Source organism: Platalea leucorodia, assembly GCF_965183815.1.
Source record: "Platalea leucorodia genome assembly, chromosome: 4".
Classification (NCBI taxonomy): Eukaryota; Metazoa; Chordata; class Aves; order Pelecaniformes; family Threskiornithidae; genus Platalea; species Platalea leucorodia.
Genome location: NC_138826.1, coordinates 51,890,222 through 51,912,143, shown reverse-complemented (window position 1 = coordinate 51,912,143; position 21,922 = coordinate 51,890,222). Strand labels below are relative to the sequence as shown.

The window sequence follows — 21,922 nt, the reverse complement described above, 5'->3', positions numbered from 1 at the left end:
CATATAAATTCACGACTGGTTGCAAGACAAATCCTGAAGAAGCTTTTAAACCCACAAAATCTAAAGCCAAACATACCAGTAAGCAAACACCTGGCAATGTAAATGGAGAACATTATGTTGCTCAATGTTAGAAGGATTAAAAAAATGCATATAGGAGATATGAAAGGAATCTACTATTGCAGAGTCCAAATATTTTTAAAATGAAAAAGCAAAACACAGTCTGCTTCATCAGCAAAAAGCATTCACTGACAAGTAACTGAAATCCCTCAACACAGGAACACCTTTTTAATATTCAAGAGTGAGTTTTGGGAGCTTCTCCCTCTTAAATTCCCTGCATCTAACACACACCCCCTCAGCAGATACCTCATGTAGATGTTGGCTGACAGTAGCAGGCCTGAAGCACAGATATCAGAGTATCAAATGGGCAGGACCAAGACCATCTGAGCAGACAGCTTATAATGCAGTTTGTGGGAGGCATGTCTCAGATCAGCTGCCTCTGCTATCCAGAGTGTCAGGTCTGGAGCTTGTCTTGCCTTGGGGTTTTTTTTGGGAGAATAGGAATGCATATGGTGGCCAACCTTCCTCCACCCATGCTCCATAGGGGACCAACTTCCTCTTTTTGAATAAGCTGAAAATCTTACCTTGCTAGTGGATATCTCAACAAATACTTCAGAATGCAATGAAAGGCATGTGCTGAGCACCTCAAAATGTACATCAAGTCCTGGCCTCCAAGGGAGTCAGTCACAGGCCTAAGTTCATAGAGCTAATGCCAGTTCCTAGTTTAGCAGCTGTTCAGAATGACTAGTTTTTTTATTTTTTTTAATAAGTAGGTGTTTTCACAGGGCAGTTAAACACCCCTGCAGTAAATGGAGAGGGCTCCATATTGCTGATGCTAGCAGAAAATAAGGGAGAGGAGGGATTCACATCCAGGGTATAAAAGGCACAGCCTGTGAGGGACCCATGGCTCATTAAAAGTAAGTGCTTCCACAGGCAGGGTAGCTGGTCCTTTTGATGTCTTACCTTGCAAGATATGCATACACTTCTACTTTGATCTCTAGGAACACTTACTCATCACCTTTCCTACCTTCACAGGTATTTAAGTGAACAATAGCATTGGTCTCTGCTTGCTCGAGGCATTTTTCTTTTAATATGACCATAATAATAGTGATTAGCAAGCATAAGGCCGGAGCTTAATTAACAAAATGCATCATAAAATTGGCCTTCCATTTATAATATATTAATATATCAACTTCTTTCATGTGTATTTCAAAACCACTTCAGTAGAACAAGGCCAATAGGGTTGTCTATTTCTTGTGTTTCACTAAAGCCGTGCAATCTTGGAACCAACCAGTTTTGCCATAGTCTATTTTTGGATGCAAGAAAGTGGCATGAATGATTATGACAAACAGATGTATTTACAGCAGTCATGCAAATGCTGAGAGTCCATATGATGAGAAAGAAATACGAAGGGTTTCAAATTGCACACTGGGTTCCAAGTTTTCCACTTTCCCTTGGAAAAGCTACTGCCATCCTGCTCCAGGCTATCAGCAATAACCTTTGATTACCCAAAGCATGCCACCCTTGCCAGCTAAGTAACACAGATGAAGGAATTCCTTCTTGGAGCATAACCACAAGATTCCTCGGTCTTAAAAAATTGCTGCACCCAGAGAGAGCCATGAGCTTAACCAGATACATCAAGGTACACTGAGGCTTGTTCGAAAGATGAAGAATGAAAAAGAAGCTTCCATTTCTTAAGTAAATTAAGGCATTACTGAACAACAGTACAACTGAAACATTGATGAAATCCTCCACTATTATTGTGGCAACTATCTTTCAGAATGTCTTTCCTTATTATTTTGCAATTCCTTGCTCTCTAAGCAAGCTTACATGAAAACATGTACAAAATTTTCTGTCTCCTAAAGTACTTGTATTTCGTAAACACCTGGACATATTAGAGGAAAAGAAAAAGATTCGTTCTCCTGAAAATGATTTATCATCTTGCTAGAAGACAAAAAACTTTTAGTAGTAGCTTGGGTTAACTAAATACTGAAAAAGTTCCTCAATTTAATTGTGAAAGCTGCTATTTCTATTTCATGCTAAAGAAAGATGTATATTTCTGAAAGCCTAATTTTTTCAGTTATATCAGCTGTTCTGATACGAGATACTACCTATGCCTAAACCTTGTCCTACCCACATTTTTGACTGATATATCTACAGCAAGTCAACACCAAGAACACAAGTCCAAACAGCAACTTCTCCAGTTCCCTTTCAACAAGACAACCATTTCCCAACCACAAATCTGAACCTGATAACAGTATCTGTGTAGTAATTAAAAAGACTAGTCTTTAAAGGAAACAAATTACTATTCGTATTGGATTTCAAGCGTTGAGCTTGACTCTCAATGCCAGAACTGGAAGTTTCCATGAACAGTATTGAAATAGCAACCTAATAAAAAGCTTCATAGATGATGTAACCTGCATTGAATTGCTCCATGGACAGCCTGAACATACGCAAACAGACAAGGTTAGAGCATTAAGTTTAGTACCATGCAACCATATACTATAGATTCACATTTTTAAATGTGATCAAACTGCTAGTAATTATCTTTGTAATAAGGAACCCTAGCAAAGGCAGTGACAACTCCAAAAGAAAGCAAACACTTCTGGATGCAGAAAACTGATTAAGAGCCAAGTGTTTTATTTCCCATTGTATGAAATTTCTGTCACCAGCAATGGCAAAAACTTTGAAGTTGGTGTATTAGCATTTTATTCAGTACAGTTCTTGTTATCAGCTCAACAGAACATCAACATTCAAGAAATAAAAGTGGTTTCGTTTCAAAGATATGCAGCGAGCAAAAAAGTTTTCACAGTAAGTTCTTCAGATAGGTCCCACACCCAGCCACCTCACTCTTTCCTAAGTGTCTTTCAAGAAAAAGATGGGCTTTGCAGCACACTCCAAAGGTAAATAAATTTGAGCTATTTTGTAGTGTGAGGGAACAAACTCAAAAGCTCACCCTGCCAGACTGTCTCTTCTGTGCCATGGCCAAGTTTAAATACATTCACTGCTTTCAGCTGTGGCAGTAAAACATAGCAAGGTGGCTTTTAACAAACTGCAGGCTGTCTTTGAAAAAGAAAAAACCTATCCTGTCAAATATCTTAAAAACCTTTAATGAAAGGGTGCAAATGACAAAATCTGCGGTAACAATACAACTTCCAAATTGATTAAGAGTGCTTTACTTCTTGTTACCTGAGGCATAAAGTACTGAGGCTGGCATTCCAGAGACACTGCGTGTTTTCTAATCAAGTCAGACAAAATAGATCGATCAAAGCAGTTTAGTTATCCATTTTGAGAAAGACTAAGACTAGAATTCAAAGTTGCAATCTTCAGAAACAAAATAACCAATTCAGAACAGATGGAAAAAGGACAAGTTTTAGACTAAAATTCAGTCAAATTTACTTTGGAAAGATGGCTCCAAACCACAAGTACTTAAACAAGACTTTGGTAATTAAGTTTGACAGGCTTGCTGTTAGTTTCTGCGTGTCACTTAACACTGAAGAGTTATTCTTAAGTTAAATTTATTAGGACTTGCACAGGACTTCCTTTACATTAGGTTCATGTCCTACCAACAGCAGAAGCCTGACAAACCTCCTCCCCCTCTCTTAACTCTTGATCTGAAGGATAATTCCTGTCTTATTGTTTTGCCAGGCTTCTCTGTAGAAAGACAAGCTTTAAAGTCAAATGGTACATTCTGCCAAGGCATTACTTGGCCTAAGCAAACTGCTGGATACCTTAATTATACACTCAAACAAATAATCAGAAGTATATACAAACCAAAATACAGTCCAGGCTAGTATCAGGCATGCATGTCAAAATGCCGTTACCCTCACAGAAATGCACAGGAGTGCAGAGGTCACAAGAAAACTACTCCTGGATGAAAGCAATCACTCAAAATATCCTATATCAAGGCTACACTGCAGTGGACAGCACAGCTTTAGGTACTTTACCACTTTCCCTTATGTTGTGCTTTAGTCCAAGTATTTTGTTCAAACCCCACCTTCCCTGCTACATGCAGCTATAAAGGCTGTCAACCAAAACATAAGTTCCACATTATTCACATTTCTCACTATAATAGGGTATTGCCAAGACTACCGGTCTTCTGAATAGCTTAATACCCAGTAATAAGGAGTCATCCTGTAAGTATCAGAGTACAAAGAAACAGCAGTTTCCTTGCTTAGTATATTCTCTCAGCTATTTCCATTGAGAGAAAAGTTTATATGCATGTTTTTCTTAAGACAGCTTTGTAAACACATTTATTCTCGGAAACTACACAGACTCTGTAAGTACAGCATGCATGAAGGTCAAAATTCACTACCATGTCACTCCTTCCTGTTAATAGTTCAGCATTACTATAAAATTATTTATATCAGAGTACTCTTTTTCATTTTTAGTTCAAAGTATCTTAGTGTATCCATAAAAGTTCCATCTCCGCAAAATGCCAGGGATGTCATACCACACATTTTTCAGCTCTCCGTGCAGTTACATAAACATTTAAGCATACCTACTACAGTCTTTCAGCTATACATACAGCAGGTTATCATAAACTGCTCTATCTTTTGAACTCTCTAAGCTATTCTTTGTTGGTTTTTGCTTTTCTTTTTTTTTTTTTTTTTAACCACAACACAAATGTCATCAGTGATATTTTAAGCGCTAATCAATTATAAAACTTTTACAGCCTCCCCTCTGTTTCACTGAAATACCACTTGGTTTCAACATATTGAAGTTTCAAGCCTATAGTCGCTTTGCTAAAATAATGACAAAGCCTTTACATCCATATTAAGAACACAACTCTCTCTATTAATGGTTTTTAAAGAGTCAGTGTTTGTAGCCACAAAGCCCCCAAACTTGTCTGTTTGTCCTAAGAATCAAACAGTACAAAGCAAAAGTACAAAAAAAGTACAAGTACAAGTACAAAAAAACTCCAAAATTCAGTGTAATATTCCCTTTTATATTGTTAAACTGTCAAAGGCTTAGTACAATGAAATACAGGTTTGGTTTTTTTTTTTTTAAATGGTCAATTGCATGTATAGTCCAATTTTGCTTTCAGAAAATCTATTAATACTTTGAACATCCTTAAAGTCACCTCAGTAACAAAGCCATTGACTTATCACTGGGATTCATTTTTTACTGCAGCCAAACCTTTGTTTCACTCCCTTAAGAGTGAGTGTGAAGATGGTCTCTAGCATTTTTAATGAACTGAACCCAGTCCATGAGAATATAATTGCCTCTTCAATTTTGGAGATGATTTTTAACTGATTTTAGCATATGATCTAAACAATGCTAGTTTTCCCCTTTGAACAACTTGCATACCTGTTCTAGTCAGCATTTGTCAGCTCTCAGAACATACTACTTTTCCAGGCTGATGCACTCAAAGTTTCAGAAAAAAAATAAACTAATTATTCACTAATTATTCAATCTGAAATTTTTCCTCTTGACCATTTTAACATACCCACCTTTGTGGTTATACATCCAAAAAGAGAAAGAGCAGAGAAAAGAATTAATCCTATAAAGAAAGAAACTGATTGCAATACTGAAGTCTAACTTTCTTTTATCCAAGGATAAAGAAAGACACACCCACGCATTACACAGTAGTCTATTGACATTGCTTATGAAACAGACCACAGTTCTGACCTTTTGGAAGGAATACATAGAAAAGTCCAAAGAAATGGATTAAGATGTAGTGTTTACAAAATGGTATAAAGTAAGTCACCGATAGCACAAAGAACACCTTTAACCCACCTATAACAAGCATCAAATACATTTAAGCTATGTTTTGTAGAGGTCCTAGCTTAGGCTAATTGCTATTTCCGATAATTTATCATCCTTTAATATTAAATACTTGAGTTCACATTTGTCCAAACAATCATACTAGTTTACAGAATTCCCATTCTCATTCATTCATCTTTTCTGCTTCCAGACACGATTACTTGATGGAAGACAACAGCTTGGTACAGAATAGCCAGACAGAAGTCATGTTCTCCTGCCAAGTACAGGATGCCCAACACATCAAAAAAAAAATCCCCTTTGGTCCAAGACTCTTTTTTCCTGACTGCCTCCTTGTTTTATTTTTAAAAAACTTCTACCAAGGAAGCCTGCCCAGAAAGCTGCTTCAGCATAAAATAAAAAACACAGAATAATTGAGGTTGGAAGGAACCTCTGGAGATCATCTGGTCCCACCCTGCTCAATGCAGTCCTGATAGATCAGGTTACTGAGGACCATGTCCAGTTGAGTCTTAGGCATCTCCAAGAGTAGAGGTCCCACATCCTCTCTGCAGTCATACTACAGAGTACCCCTACAACAAAAGGGATTAAGACACAATCCAGCAATTTTAAAACCACCTCTTTATAAATAGGATAGACATATTTAACATAATAGTAAATATGTCACCTCAAAAAACTATAGTTATCTACTAAACAAGAACCTCACTGGCATTATGTCTTTTAGATAATGTATTGAAAAATAATGGGAGATCTGCATCAAAATGCAATATGCCCTCACCACCACCACCACCGCAGGTTAGCGGTCTAGAAAAGCTTTCATTTAAAAGGAAGCATAATGTTAGGTCACCAAAACCAAGCTGTCTTACATAGTCTCTGGTAACGGAAATATTCAGACATTTTCCCCCTAGCCATTTTCATGTTTGCTATAGTCCAAACTCAAAAGAGCTCCCAGTCACATGGTAGAAATTTGCCGCACTGAGTAAGTTCAACAAATAAGTTCATCTGGACAGCATACTTACTTCCAATTACATCGGTATTGACACTGTCAAACCTTTCTTTTTCTTGCAAGAAACTTTTTTAGTAAAATGCTTTCTGCTTTATGAAGTTTGCTGTCTTTAAGGCTTAATCAAGTTATCGTAACATTTGAAAGCCTTCTTCAGACTTGGGCAGCAGAAATTACTGATATTACGATATGCTTTGTAATATCTTTCTGCATGTATTCTCTTACATTGAGATAAGGATAAGATAACTTCTCTCAAAAAAGTTTATACTCATATCTAGACACAAACAGGAGACATGCAGTACATTCACACACTATCTTACATTTGTAATTTATGTACACTTACAGTAACCTTTAGCTAGTTAGTTTAGACTTAACATTGATCACTCAACCCCCCTGGTAGTTTTAAAAGCTACCCACCCACACCCCTCTTTGGCAAGAAAAATTGACAAAGGTTCAATTCTGAATTGCATATCCTACCCTAATGGATGATCCTCAAGTTTGTGCTGGTTAAAAACCATTGACAGAACCAGGCCAAAATCTAAAACATCACTTCTACCCTGAAGGCTATTTCTGCAGATCAGAATAACCAAAGGCATCTTATATTGCAGCTCTCTCCACAGTTTACAATGTACAAAAGTCAGATTTTCTATAGTAAGAGTAAAAAATAAAACCAAAATATTGTGATAAAACGTTCGGGTTACCTCCCAGAAGCTATCACTAGAAACTTCTACTCCAACGGAATCATCATATGAGCCAGACATTTCTATGTATGAAGATCTTGTAAGTATTCAGAGCTTAAACACCTTCAAAATCTGTAAAAAGATAGAAAAAATTATTTATGAGCATCATTAATGAAAAACAATTATCAAAAGAGAAATGAAGTAACATCCTTCAATTCTTTGATATCTAGGGATGCCAAACAAAAACAAGAGGTAACCACACAGGGCATGTAACTAAGTGCGTTTCGCAACAGAACACTATTCTACCACACAAAGTTCTTGGCTAGTAACTACCTGAACTACTTATTTTCTTGCCACCACTCTTGTGTATATTAAAGCAGATAATAGATTCTAAAAGATGGTATGATGCACGTATCTACTGTTCCACATGTACCACGTAAAAGGTTATAGGCTCCATGACAGAAGGTCTGCTTGAAGCTGACAATTACTTTCCCTAGAAGTTGAAACTCCCACACCTAGTTTTACTGCATTTTATGTGACCATACTATTTCATTGTTTTCTTTTAGGAAAACAAACAAACAATCTCCAAATTCTGATCTTTATTAGAAGTCATTACTTTAACAATTCAGGCATTCTCACTTATATAGACACAGCTGCATGGAAGAAAAAAATGACCTATTCTCATAGAAGGAGACGACTGTTTATAAAGCACTGTGTAGAAAAAAAAAAAATGTAGGGTTACCCTATGCTAACATTTAAGGTAAGTATCAAAAACACTACTGAGGCAAAAATTCAGGCACTTACAGGCACAAATGCGGTTTGCGGGGTGGAGACCAAGAGGTAGGAGAGGAAGGAAACAGCTCGCTCCCACAACACACACATGCAAGTCCCTGCCTAATCTCTACAGATGAAGTCATCAAGTTCTCCTGTTTAGATTTCTCCTATCAAGTTTGCCTACATATGGGTAAACAGATTTTACCCCCCGCTCTTCTGGAATGAACACCTTCATCAGTAGACTATAAGGTGATGCTCCCTCTCTCTTTCACCCTATGAATCTTACTTCCCTTAATGCAACAGGGACGCTTCAAAAGGAAGGGTAGAAAATGCCTACAAACCTGGTCTGCCTTGCAACCTAGTGGTTATGACATGCTGCCGAGAGAAACAGAATTGAAATCCTCCAAGGCCAAGGGGAATTCAGCACTAAATTCGCATTTCTTGGATACTCTGAAAATAACTGTGCCATACGGGTAGGCATACACCACTTGTTTGTAACAAGAACTAGCTACTGAAACAAAACAGTTGTTTGGACAGTTACAGCACAAACAGAACAAAGAACTGCTCTGGCTGGGAAGACAAGCTGTTTCTCTGGAACAGTTTTCAATCCAATTCATTTCCATAATCCAATTCACAGAAAGCTTAAATAGCCTTAAGACTGAATACAGAACTGAAAGCTACAACAGAAACATCAATTGTTAGATTTTTACTTTGAAAAGACAGCCAAAAATACAGGAAGGGGTCTGCAAAATGGCAACAATTAGAAAGGACGATGATATATTGAGATAAGAGTATTTTTAGACATCAGTGTAATACTCTTCAACTTGTGATGTTATTGGTAATTATCAAAAACCCCACTTTTCCACCTGTGTTTTTATCGAACCAAGAGGGGAAAGTGCTTTAAAACACTGTTCAACTGTCAGTTTCTTAGCAACACACCTTTACATGGAACGTGCTCTTTCCAGATCAATTTTGGCCCTTGCCATTCTTACAATACATCAAGGTAAGCAAAGATCACAGTTGTAAGCGTTTATATTTTCTGATAGCCTTTCTTAGGTAGCCATAAGCAGCACAAGGAGGAAACAAAAGCGCAATAAACTTGCAACTAGTTGGACAAACTCAAAAAAAATAGTTTGACATTAAACAGCTTTTTCTAAGAGTGTTTGTTTGTTTTAAAGTTTTCACAAAAATATAAGGTTATGCAGTGGTATCTTTAATCATAATTTCTGGTGTTATTTTATCTAATTAAAAGGAGACCTAGAGTTTAAAGACAGCTTGTTAGATTAATAAATGTCGCCAGCTAGATTCTATTAACTGTTCGTGTCCTCTTGCCTTTTCCCTGTTAAGGCAGCACTAACGATCACCTTACTCTGAAACCAAGTAAGCGATTGAAGCAAGTGTGTGACCCGGGCATGCCATGCAGAACAAGGGAAGGAACAAGACTCCAGAGGTTCTCAGGAAGGGTTACAGTTGTTTTTCTATAGTATACCAAGATCTTTCAACCAAAGTGTTGACTGCCATTTGGAAGAGATTGGGCAGACAACTGTAGAGTTCAGCATCTTGGAAAAACAAACCCTTACGCAAAAGTATAAACTTAAAGGAAAGTTTCCACAAGTCACCCATCCCGCCCCCACCCCCAAACCACACAAGAAGTATTTTTCCCCCTCCAATTACAAAAAGAAAAGACAATGAAAGTGTTCCGAAGTAATAATACAGCGTCCGCTTACCTTTAACAAAATAGCCTAAACTATATCAGTGTGGGAAATTTAACCTGAAAAGCTACATGGAAAAATTGGAAAAGCTGAAACAGAGGAACATTTTCTTAAATGAGGGAACAGGTTGTAGGGACTTTTTTAAACTTTTATTCCTCCTCAACTAAAACTACATAATACACAGAGCTATCCTTTTTTTCCATAAAAGCATGAAAATGATCAGCCCTCAGGAAATTCTGATGGATTTAAGGTTTTTATATGCCAAATACTATGCTGTGAGAAAGTATGAGCAAGCGTATTTAGGGAAATATTATGAAGTCATAGCAACAACTGGCACAGAAAAACACTATTTGTACAGCACTACTTAAAAATAAACTGAATACTGAGATAGGAACATTAAGCAGCATGAGTCATGCTACCCTCATGAAACAGAATTATTACAGCAGCCAGTCCTTTAGCACATTTTTGGTTAGGGTTTGGTTCTCCCATCCTTCAAGTGAATTTGCAGAGGTTTCACAACGAAAGTTCATTGCACTTTGATTTGCAGGGTCTTCCGTTTCACTATAAAAAGTAAACCTATCACCAACTAAGGCTGTCAGTACAAAATCTGGGAAATCTAGATCAAGACGACAAAAGAGATGAGTTCTGCACAGATTCTCCACCAACAATCACCTGCATCTCACAAAGTTGGGGGTTCTTTGGTCAGCTAGATTGCAGCAGAACCAATAACTCCATAGGAAAGCACAGTGCACACCCAGTTCCTGTATTCCCACAACAGTTTGGCTTCATCCGCTCTGGCCTTTATCTTCTTATTCCACGACTCCAGGCCCAACTCTTTAGGAGTACTTACACGGCCCTTTTTCTCGTACCTCAACTACTTGCTGAGCAAGCAGTAGCACAGTGCTCTAGCAGCTTCCACCCACCACCCACTGACTGGTAAACCAGCTCACCAAACAGGACAGATATTACTGAGCTCACATTAAGATTTTCTCGAGCAGGTACATCACTTTAGGTTTCTCCCATCCAGCTGCCAATTTTCACGAAACTGAGAAGAAATGCTCTTCTTTAACGTTTGTCTAAAACTAACCAATTGATTCAAAAATTATGGAAGCAGGAAGCTAGAGAAGGCAATGGTGTAAGCCTCATTTTCATCAGAAGGCAGACTACGGATCTTCACCGAATAGAAACCACCTCTGGCTCACGCTCTGTGCCTTTTTTTCTCAGCATGCTCTTGGCCAACACAAATGAAATCTCATAACTTTCATACTTCTCAGGATATTTTCTTCCCCTGTGTCAAAGAACTTTGGAATTTCCATTAAAAACCAAAATCTCAATATTTTATTAATTATCAAGGCCAAAGGTCTTAAAACAAGTTTTTACCTGCGTCACCACAGGCACATAAACCACCAAATGTGAAGCAGCACAGAGAAAGCCTTACCAGTTCAGAGCCCTTATTGCCTTTTGTCATAAAAGGTCCCAGCACACATTAGCTAAGAGAACTTACGTAGGCTAAAAATAAACCACAAAGTTCAACTGAAAAAAGTAACCATATACTAAATAGCACATACTGCAAATAGCTACAGAAATGGTGCGAACAAACAAGGCTCAAGTTTCTTGACTTAGTGATTTTTAAGCAATTCTTGTAATTAGGATACATTGATCTTAGACACAAGGAAACCAACCAATAAATAAATGAGACTTTTTCTTTTTAAAGCTTGCTCTTAGGGAACATTCTAGCAATGCTATACGCTAAAGACCTTGACTTTCTTCTTTATTGCTAGCACCCTACAATGTGAAAAGAATTGCTATAAATATCCTGAAGGCTTAACAACATGAGGATTTTAGAAAATATTAACTAATAATGAGCAAGCAGACCTTCAGATACCATACACAAAAACACCTGAATAGAATATGCTGCCTCTGCTCTCAAGAAGTTGGTTTTGATGCTGTTACCTTGAAAGCAATTTACAAAAATCCTTGCGTCATTCATGTTGAAATACTAGATATTTTTTTACTCCCTTTTTCTTCATGTGTCAGGTGGTAGAGATTAGCACAACACACAACTTGCAAAAATCTGTGCAAAAAATGCAGACACTTAAGATGCTAAAATAATCCACTGAATTCCAAAGCTTCTCTTAAGGTGTTTTCCAACAGTAAGAGGGGAAAAAACAAAACAAAACAAAAACACACCACCACCACCACCACCACCCCCCCCCCAGAAAACCCCGAACATTTAAAGAAACCCTTCAGTCTATCTCCCCCCAGCCACCAATAACAGATTAATTTGTTTGATGAACTCTTACTGTGAAACAGGTAGGGCTGTTTGTTGAAAGATACGATTTTTAACATTCTGAACTCCCTTGGAAGATGATGTTTATTTTGATTAGCTACTTCACTATAATTCAGAAAGACAGTATTAAAAAGAAAAAAAAAAAAAAAAATCTAAAGTCTCAGTGCTGCTTACTGAATCCTACAATGAGAAAGAATACATTCCAAGTCTGATATTCCAACACAAAGAATGCCTGCAGACAAAACACTATTTCAAATACTTGAAACCTGAAGGCAATACCACACAGCCTTGTCCTGCAGACCTGATCAACATTTCCGAAAATGTACAATCCAGATGACAAACAGGAGACGTGACTCCTTGTGCCTTACTTCCAGAACTTCACAGTTTCTGGAACAGAAAGATCTGACAGAAGGTTTCAGTGCCAACATGACATAATACTTCTCTCTTCCAATTATTCTCTCATGTACAATAGGCTGCTTTAAAGCAAGGCAACCGCTAGTACTATAGTTCTAGGTGACAAACTGGTCCACAACAGAGAAAATCTCAGAATCATAGAATGACAGAATCATTCAGCAGGGTCAGCCCAGGTTGCTCAGGGCTTTATACAGTCAGGTCTTGAAAACCTCCAGGGTTGGAGACTGCACAGCTTCTCTGTGCAACCTATTTCAGTGTTTAACTGTCCTCAAGATGGGAGACAGAAGAAAATAAATTAATTCATATTTGGAAAACCAAATGGTCTCTTCAGCCATTAATATTATCCTTATGTTTTCTTTAAGGACTCTACAGAAGCAAGCTCAAAGACAGCCTACTAGCCTCTAGAAGAGAAAAGCACCTGGTCACATTAGCTTTTAAGCTTATTTTTTGAATGACAGGACTTGTCACTACAGACCTGACTCAGCAAGATGCCAAGTTTCATGACTAGGGACTGGAATACTTACGTATAAGGACACCACTCAACTTGGATTAGCTGCTCATAAAAACTTCCAGCTATGGTATTTTTCCTTATTACTCACTGAAGTCTGAGGTTTTGTTCCACACAGAAGAGCAAGAAAATGGGAATTCATTGTACAGAAATAAACATGTCCTATGCTTTAAGTGCAAACCATTGCGGTTCACTACCAAGTGTAGCTACCACGAATATGCTGTATCTTGTATTCCCTGGTTAAATAAAGCAATTTAGATAATGCTTCCTTTTCTATTCTGTCCAAAGAACCTGCTCTATAAGCAGTTTCTTCAGGGTAGCAATTTGTTTATTGTTTACATAGACAGAAAAAAGTGACATAACTACTTTAGCAATATTGTGAAATCAGGTACCAAAACCTGTTAAGAATCACAGCTATCGACACTGAGAAGTCTATAAATTAACAGGACAATTAATTATAAGAAAAAAAGGTTGCTTTGGTTTACGCATTCAAGTGACACCAAGGAATTCTAGCCCCTGGGTGCAGGGAACAAATGCATCAGACCATGATTATTCACTGCTACTCAGTGCTGTGAACTCTTCTAATTATAATCAGTAGGTTTGACTGCATGTTATTAATAGAAGTCAAGCCTTAGACTTTCGAAGGTAGAGTCTCAAATCAATGACTTTGGCCTAATTCTTGTTCTTCAATCTATAAAATAGGGAGAAAAGCACCGTCTTTCACAGAGATTTAAAAAAAATCCCTTAGTCTCTGCCAAGAAAACAATTACAGCAACAAATATCAGAGAAAAGTCCGTAAAAGGAAACTGAATCATTACTTCCTGGGGAATTCAGCCTGTATGTTAAAGTTAGCAGAGGCACACACCAAATGATTTTTTTGAAAGAAGTTGACAGCAACCCATTTGGTGAACCCTATATCCTGAGCACCGAAGGAAGGAATCTAGGAAATGTATGCCATTACAAACTGTGTAAGCATATTTCCTATTATGCGCACTCCTCTGAGACTGGGAGCGATATTTATTCTTGCATTTTCTAGTTTGAATACCTGAGTATTTTGCCACCTAGACATTTTTCAGTTATCAAATAGCATAAAATGACATTAAGTAGTACAGAAGCTACTCGTTCATACTAGCCATTCATAACCGTAAGAGTAACAAGAGATTCCTTGCACTTCTGTGGCCCGCAGGTGGCGGGAAAAGGAGCGAGAAGCAGCCAGAAGCTACTAGGAACCAGGAGGGAGGGAGGGCACGTGAGCCGCCAGGACAAGAGGAATGGCCAGGAGAGAGGAGCTGCCTGGCTTCAGCCCAGCTGGAGGACAGCAGAGCGAAGGGGCTTCTGCAGGTGTGCGATTGCTTCTGGGTTTTCCTCCCTCCCCATCCTCCAGTCAGCAATCAGAAGTTGGTGTTAAATGCCAATTAAGTAAACGCCTTGAGTCGAGGCTGTTTGGTTCCCAACAACTTCCTCACTACTGGATTATATTCGCCCATGCTCATGTTTGTTAAATGCTATATGTGTAACATGCAACAGAAAAAAACCACTGAAAATAGCATTAATTCACTGCCTAAACATGCAAGCAGTTAACGCACATTCAAGCCATAGTTCTAGCACACATCAGAAGATCACTAAAGCAGTTAAAACTTCCTTGATATTTACCACATGTAAAAAAAACCCACACAACTATAGTGAGAAGACAATATCTCAAATTACACTCTCCAGGCACATCAACACTGTGTGATTGAAATTTTACAACATACAAATTTCACAATGCATAATATAAGGACTAAGAACAGCTATTTTAGTCATTACATTTTATTAAGCACAGTTTGAATATTTTATTAAATAAATGAAACTTAAAATTACTGATTAAGCTTGATCATCTCCGAATAACACACACAGCACAGAAATGCATCTCTGAAGTGCAAGGCAATGACCCAAACACTGTCAAACAGACTCAGCCTCCATAGTACGTTTCATGCATGTACCAGTATTATCTCATTCTCACACTCTAGAGAAGACAGGCTCAAGTTATGAGCCGCTGTTTCTGTCTGCTTTTATGTTCAGAGACAATATAACTGAACCCGTCAAGCCTCTTGGGGAATTCTCTCTTGGAAACGCATGCCTTTACTGCAGGCATGAGCAGCAATGGCAGAGTGACATAGCTGTCAGAGAACTAGCTCTCATCTCCTATACTTCTTCCCCTTAATTTGCTGTTAGACATGCTGGGTTTTTTCAGATTCAAGACCTAGCTGTCCTTACGAGCTCCTGCACGCTGCCAGCATAACCTCCCTCTGCATTTTTCCAACTAACCAGGAGACGCCTTAAATGGCGAAATACTGACTTTGGGGAAAAATATTTTTTTATTCTCTGCGTGACAAACCACTCTGTGTAGCTGTATTGTTTTAATTGTGCATTTTTTTGTTTAAACCAGTAAAGTTATTAATCACCTTCAGAGGCTTTGCAGAGGTTTCTGATTTTAAGTGCAATGGACACTGACCACAGGAAATTACTAACACTGCAAACTAGAAGCTTTAAATAGCATAGCTATAACAGCTAAGGACACAAAGTTGATACATGGGGAGCTTTAAAATATTTGGATATACTTAAAACAAACCTTAACATACTCAGATTATACTTTTTGCTTAGCTGAAGGTATGAGGGATGATGGATGCAGTAACCAGAATAAACCCTGTGAGGAAAAAAAAAAAAACATAGCTAGTTCTGCAGATACAAACTGCACCTGCATTTACAACACTCTGCTCAAAGCTTGATAGCATTGTTAAAACGCTCCTGCTGTACACCCATCAAATATACGACCTAGGGCATGCCAACACTGAAAGTTTCTACTTTGAACCCCGAGTACCAATCTGCACAGAAATTAGATCATCACTAGGTTTTAGTTTTAAAATATCCAAAGCTGATAAAAGATTTCATTGTTTAACATGCTTCTGTTGTACTTAATCAAAATAGTTTGATTTATTTTTTTTATAATGACCACCACTACGCAACATTAAGTGGTTAAATTTGAAGTTGATTCCCATGAAAGTGTTCTGATACAATTTTTTCTATGCCTTGAAAGTCAAAGGAAAAATCAATTACAGAGAAGTTTGAGCAATTATGATTCATACCACGAAAAATGCAAATGGTTATCTTCAACTTCATTCAGGCAGAATTATGAAGACTAAGTTCAGAGCTCTTAAAATTATTATTATTTCAGTGACAAAAAAAATGTGTGCACTATTTTCTGTTTTTCAATAAAAACAGTTTTCAACTCCAGCAGCCTACCACTGAGCAAGACCTCCAGCTTTGCAAATTTAGTTCCACAAGTGGAACAAGCTGAAAATCAAGGTGACCTTGATAAAAGAAAAAAAAAAAAAGTAGTTGTTAAATCACAGGAAAAGCCCCAAACCAAAAGCATTATGTCTTTACTTCTATAAGTTGTAGAATATGTATCTTATCACAAACTCATTGTATATTAATCAGTAACCATTGAAGGGAGACAACTGTTCCCCAAATTCTCTCTCCAAATTTTCAGACTGATTTCTATATTGACTGTTCTTAAAAACATAAAACAAGACACTGTAAAATAATAGAATTTTAAATTAAAGTACTGCAGTTAGGATAAAACAAATTTTTTTAAAAAGCATCTCACAATATTTTTTTCTAATGAATAAGATTAAGATTTTTATTAAATTGTTTTGCAAACTGATCCTGGCTTTAATCAATATTTAATTTTTGAAACAAACTCTGGAGGTGTGCTGTCCTGTTACTGAGTACTACCTGCAGATTATTCAGGTAACAAGGGAAAATACGGGAAAAAGTACACTTGAATAGTATCCTTCACTGATATTAGGTACACAATCTAATCATAAAACATTAAACCAAGTAAAATATCCTCCCATTTCTGTTGAGATACACAAAAGAGAAGCAACATAAGAGAACAACTTCACAGTAGACTGTTTGGTCAGAAAACACTTGTGTTTTAGATTTTAAACCCTTACACTTTATTATAGAATAAATTTCCCATTCTAAAGACATACTTCTTGAATTGTACATCTAGGAAAGAACTGTGAGGTACCTAGAGCCATAAGACCTAGGTATTATGCTATCTAGTATAATATTAAGTGGTCGCCCTCTAAATAAAGAATCTGTAAAACTTGTTTCTTTAAGAGCCTCAGGTCTTTCTGATCAAGCTAAAAATCCACAGTAACATTTTCTTCACTGCAGAAAAAAAGCACATCAAAACTGGCTTTGAGTAAATTTTTCCGGAAAACCACCTGAAGAACTCAGGACCATCTGGCGATTAAAATAACTTGAAAGATCAAATAGTATTTTTTTAAAATCAGAGGTTTCCATTATTTACGTTTGAGTGTCTAAAATGCTGCAGTGCAAGAAAAACTTCAATTTGACTAGAAGTGTTCACCCTTTTCTAATGCTCACCTTTGTAATTCCTGTGACATCACCCACTAACTCACATGTCCTGTCAAAGTCTCCTAAAATGAAATAAACCTTAATATTTTGGCATCCTCCCCAAATAAATAAAACTGAGATAAATATGCCTTTAGGCTTGTTTCAAAGAAGCAAGAAGGGGGCACAAGACCACATGCCTTCAACTTGCAAATTACACTTGGTAAGCGTTTAGTTAGCAAGAAATCTTTAAAGTGACCAGATACTTAAAAAAAACCAACACCCAACCCTTTAGGTAGTGGAATTAGATGGCTAGTTATATACACTCAATGAAAACTTCTTTTAGCAAATTCTTAAGGGAAATACCTAAAGTATACACACTTAATACTTAGTTTAAGTAGAATTTTACAATGGTGCAAAAAGAAGGATAGTGCTGAGAAATAGTATTGATGCATTCTCCAGCAGAGACAACATGAAACAATACAGCCGCACTGACAAAGAAAAGCTGCAGAGAAAAGTGACACGTATACAACTGTTCTAAAATGGCATGTAATTAAGACGCAAAATAGAACATTACAAGAAGCGCTGCCTCAGACATCAAAACTTCCTGAAGGTAAAAGGTGCCATGGTACTTACCTGACCACACAAGTACCACAAAACATGAACACTGCTCTACTTGAAAATAGAAAACCCCACAGAAGTACATAAATACATAGTAATACATAGTAATACAACAACCATTCTAGAGAGAGATGTGTGGTTTGGACAGGAGACTGAGCCCAGAACCATCATTTCAAACATGATCAAACACACCCTCTTACATTCAAACAAACATTGCAAAATATTACATTCACTTGGCCAAAAATATTCATATGAGCTATGACACAATATAGTAAATTTTTGGTAGGAAAAAAGCAACTATTAGAGTTGTTTGGCTAGTGATTCGATACACTGTTTGCAAAACAGTTACCTTGAAAAACATGCCTTAATTCACTTGCATTTTTTCCAAATAGGGAGTTCAGCAACATAACTGCACAGATAGCTACAGTACCTGCACAGCTTTGCCTGACCTCCATTTCCACAAACAGAATTCTCTCATCAAAGCATACTTCATCATTTCCTGTGGGCTGATGAAAACCTTGTAGCTCAAGCTAAGGTCATTTTTTTTCCCCCCACATTGCAGCTCTTAAAACAACACAGGGTTTTCAGTCATACACATTTCTAATGGTTCTGTACGGCTGTAAAGTTGAATATTTAGGTTTACAATAATCTTTAGGAAAGACCACAGGTGGCCCATATTAAAGGACGGTATTTTTAATCATAAAACTGGCTTCAGTGGAGAACAGTGTTTTTAAATACCTCAGTGAAATACGTAGGCACATTTTGCAGATGCGTCGCTTAGGAAGCAGCTGTGTTGTTTCGGTGTTTCACAGTCAAAAGCTGTATTTTTCCATCTCAGGAAATATGGGGCTGTAATATTAATCAATGAAGTACTGACATGCATCGAATAGAAGCATGTCTAAACCCTTAAATTAAGGTGAAACAAGCTAGTCTTCCTGAATCTGAAGGTTACATTAAGGAGCTCCTGTTCTTTACTTAAGGAGAGAACCAATTCAGAGACCTCATTTGAACCAAATCTAGCTCTGAGACTGTCTCTAACAGATATTTGTTTCCAAAGACTAAAGCACTGCTAGAGATTGTAAAGATGTGCATTAACAACATGTCAGCATATTCCACCTTTTATTATCATTAGAGAAATACAGATGATCATGCTTGGCAGAAACTAGTAAGACTGATTGGGAGAGGGGAAGCTAGTTGCACAGGTGGACCCAGACAAACCTGTGCACTCTTCAAGTATTAGTTAATTCCTCTGACACTTTTTTGAGATGTAAATAAAATCAAGGGGAAAAAAAACGGGAAGTGATGGTTTTCTTCCCATGGAGAAAGTAAGAGAAAGCACAAACAAAAATAGGCCTTCCTATATAGTGTCTCAGAAAGACATTACTGAAGACAATAGAGGAAGAGTCTCCAAGGCCTAGTAAAATAACTTCAGTTTCTCAGACCACAATGCACTCATATTATACTTAATTTAAAACAGTGCAGAGGCATTAAGTTTCCACACAGAACTCCTTAGGGCTGAATGGATTATTCTCTACTAGACAAAAACATCAGCTTTCTAGGATAGCTACTCAACACATGTAGAGTAACAGAAATATCTTATAACATCAGAAATGTTTTGCTAGTATAGCTTTTGTTCAAGGGCCCAGCATAAGCTAGTACAGAACTGTACCCTAGGACCCTTGCTAAAGCAGAAATTAAATCATCACCCCATAACTGCTGGCTTAATTCAGAGCTGTGAAACAGCTCTAAAAAGTAGTTTCGATTATTACCAATTCTTTCTGCAGCCATTATCCCCTCGTTGTCACAGCCCTGCTGACAAAATGCAGGTCAAATCATCATGCAACATTACTCAATTCTCAAAATACATTCAAGGGTAGTTTAGTATTTGGGGAAAACACTATCAATGTAAAAATTGCTAATGAAGATAGCCTTACAACTTAAAAGCAATATTTTCAGCTGTGATCACTGTCAGATAAACTTTATACATCACTTCAGCAGTGTCACTTCTGGAACTGATACGGAATTTATTAAACTCTGCAGAATGCAATTCATAAATGTAGAAAGAAAACAGCAACAGGCACACATAGCTTCGACTACCCTTCTTTCCAGTAAGTTAAATAACCAATTATTCTTTTAGGAACAATAAAAGATCTGTTCAAGTGTTTCAAAATCAATGCTATACTGTAACAGTACAAACATGTGACAGTGTTTCATATTTCAGATTAAATAAGATTAATTCAGATTTTAAAGCAAACTGAATCCAGCTTCTAAAGAACAGTAAGGAGCATTTAAATTGTTTGCTTGTGTTAAGGTGGGGGAGAAGGTTGCTTAATACTTAGTTTCATTAACATGGCCACTGAAAAAAGAAACTCTTGAATTCTGTTTAAACAGGTTTGCAGCCCAGTGAATCCGAGGTAAACTTTAGCCAAGACTCCTCCTGTTTCTAGGCAATTTAATTCTCTGGTCCTGAAATGGTACTTACTGCAAAAAGGACAGAAGACCTTTACTTACCACTTAGTAATCTACACAACATGGGCTGCTGACCTAGTAGAATTAAATATCCCCTACAAACTTTTTTTTTTTTTTTTTTTTTTTTTAGATAAATATAACAAACTGGCTCCTTACCATGTATTAAACTCATTGGTCTAAGACACCTGGAAGTATCACTTAGGTATTAAGGTCACAGATCTCATTTTATGGCCTTCCTTGTACACATAATTTGACAAGCTAAGCTAGAAATAAGTTCAGGTTTTTTGTGTGTGGTGGGGCTTTTTTTTTTTTTTTTTTTAAATCACATAAATATTTTAACTCTAAGGCAATTGAAAAATCTAAAGTTCAGTGTACAAAACAAGGTGCTGCTTTAAAACATATGAGATCAAGGTTAGGCAAACAAGGTGGTGAAAGTTTTTCTTTGGTTCTCAAGGTTTCACTAATCTTATTAAGGGTTTAGAAAAAAAACAACAAAAAAAAAAACAACAAAAAAACCACAGAGCAGCCAGTCTTCCTTATGATTTTCAGAGATCTGGATATATGTTACTTGTCCTTATATAGCTCTCAAACACACAAATCACTCAAACGTAGAATCCCCAAATGCAATAATGTGAAATGAATGCTTAATCTGGTCAACTGATCTCAGAAAGACTGGTCTTTTCTACCCTTCTCCTGCTTTTCAGGAAAAGGAAAGCTTTTTATGCTGTTTCAACTAATGCTTGACTGAAGTACAAGTAGGTCAGCCATCTACCCCACAATCTAAATTGGACTGAAGTTCAAGGAAACTGGGACAAGAGGCCCCATTAGCTACCAGTTCTTGCACTTGCAATTACCATTGTGTTTTTTCATTTAATAAGGCTGAGCCATCACTGACTATGGAGCATTTAAACAGCAGCCTTTAACCTGCACGTCAGCAACAATTAAACAACAGAAAGAGAGGTAAATAATACAAAGTTCAATCTAGTGCTCTCTGAAGATTAGAGTCTGAGAAACTTTAGCGTTGCAAATGCAAGTATGCAAGACTACTTTTAAAATATCTATGGTCCAGGTCCAAAGTGGATCAAAGTGTTGAAGAAAAGTATTAGTAAAAGTACACAATACACAACTTCCTTTGTTTGTCGTGCATGCTGCTGAGGAACTTCAGCATTTTAAATGGTTCTGCAATGATTCTCAAAAACAGAATCAGTTGCTACTAAAGGTAGAATTATACACTTTTTTTGCTTTATGAACTAACTTAATCTAAATTCA

General features: G+C 37.2%; 1 protein-coding gene across 2 annotated transcripts in view; it reads right to left on the bottom strand.

Moving 5' to 3' along the window:
* PACSIN2 (protein kinase C and casein kinase substrate in neurons 2) overlaps positions 1–21,922 on the bottom strand; it is a 61,204-nt gene that overhangs the window by 19,988 nt on the left and 19,294 nt on the right. For both annotated transcript variants that reach the window (XM_082309443.1, XM_082309444.1), the window contains exon 2: positions 7,483–7,593. In XM_082309443.1, coding sequence (XP_082165569.1) covers positions 7,483–7,542 — 60 coding nt within the window. In that variant the 5' untranslated portion in view covers positions 7,543–7,593. The remainder of the gene's footprint in view (positions 1–7,482; positions 7,594–21,922) is intronic.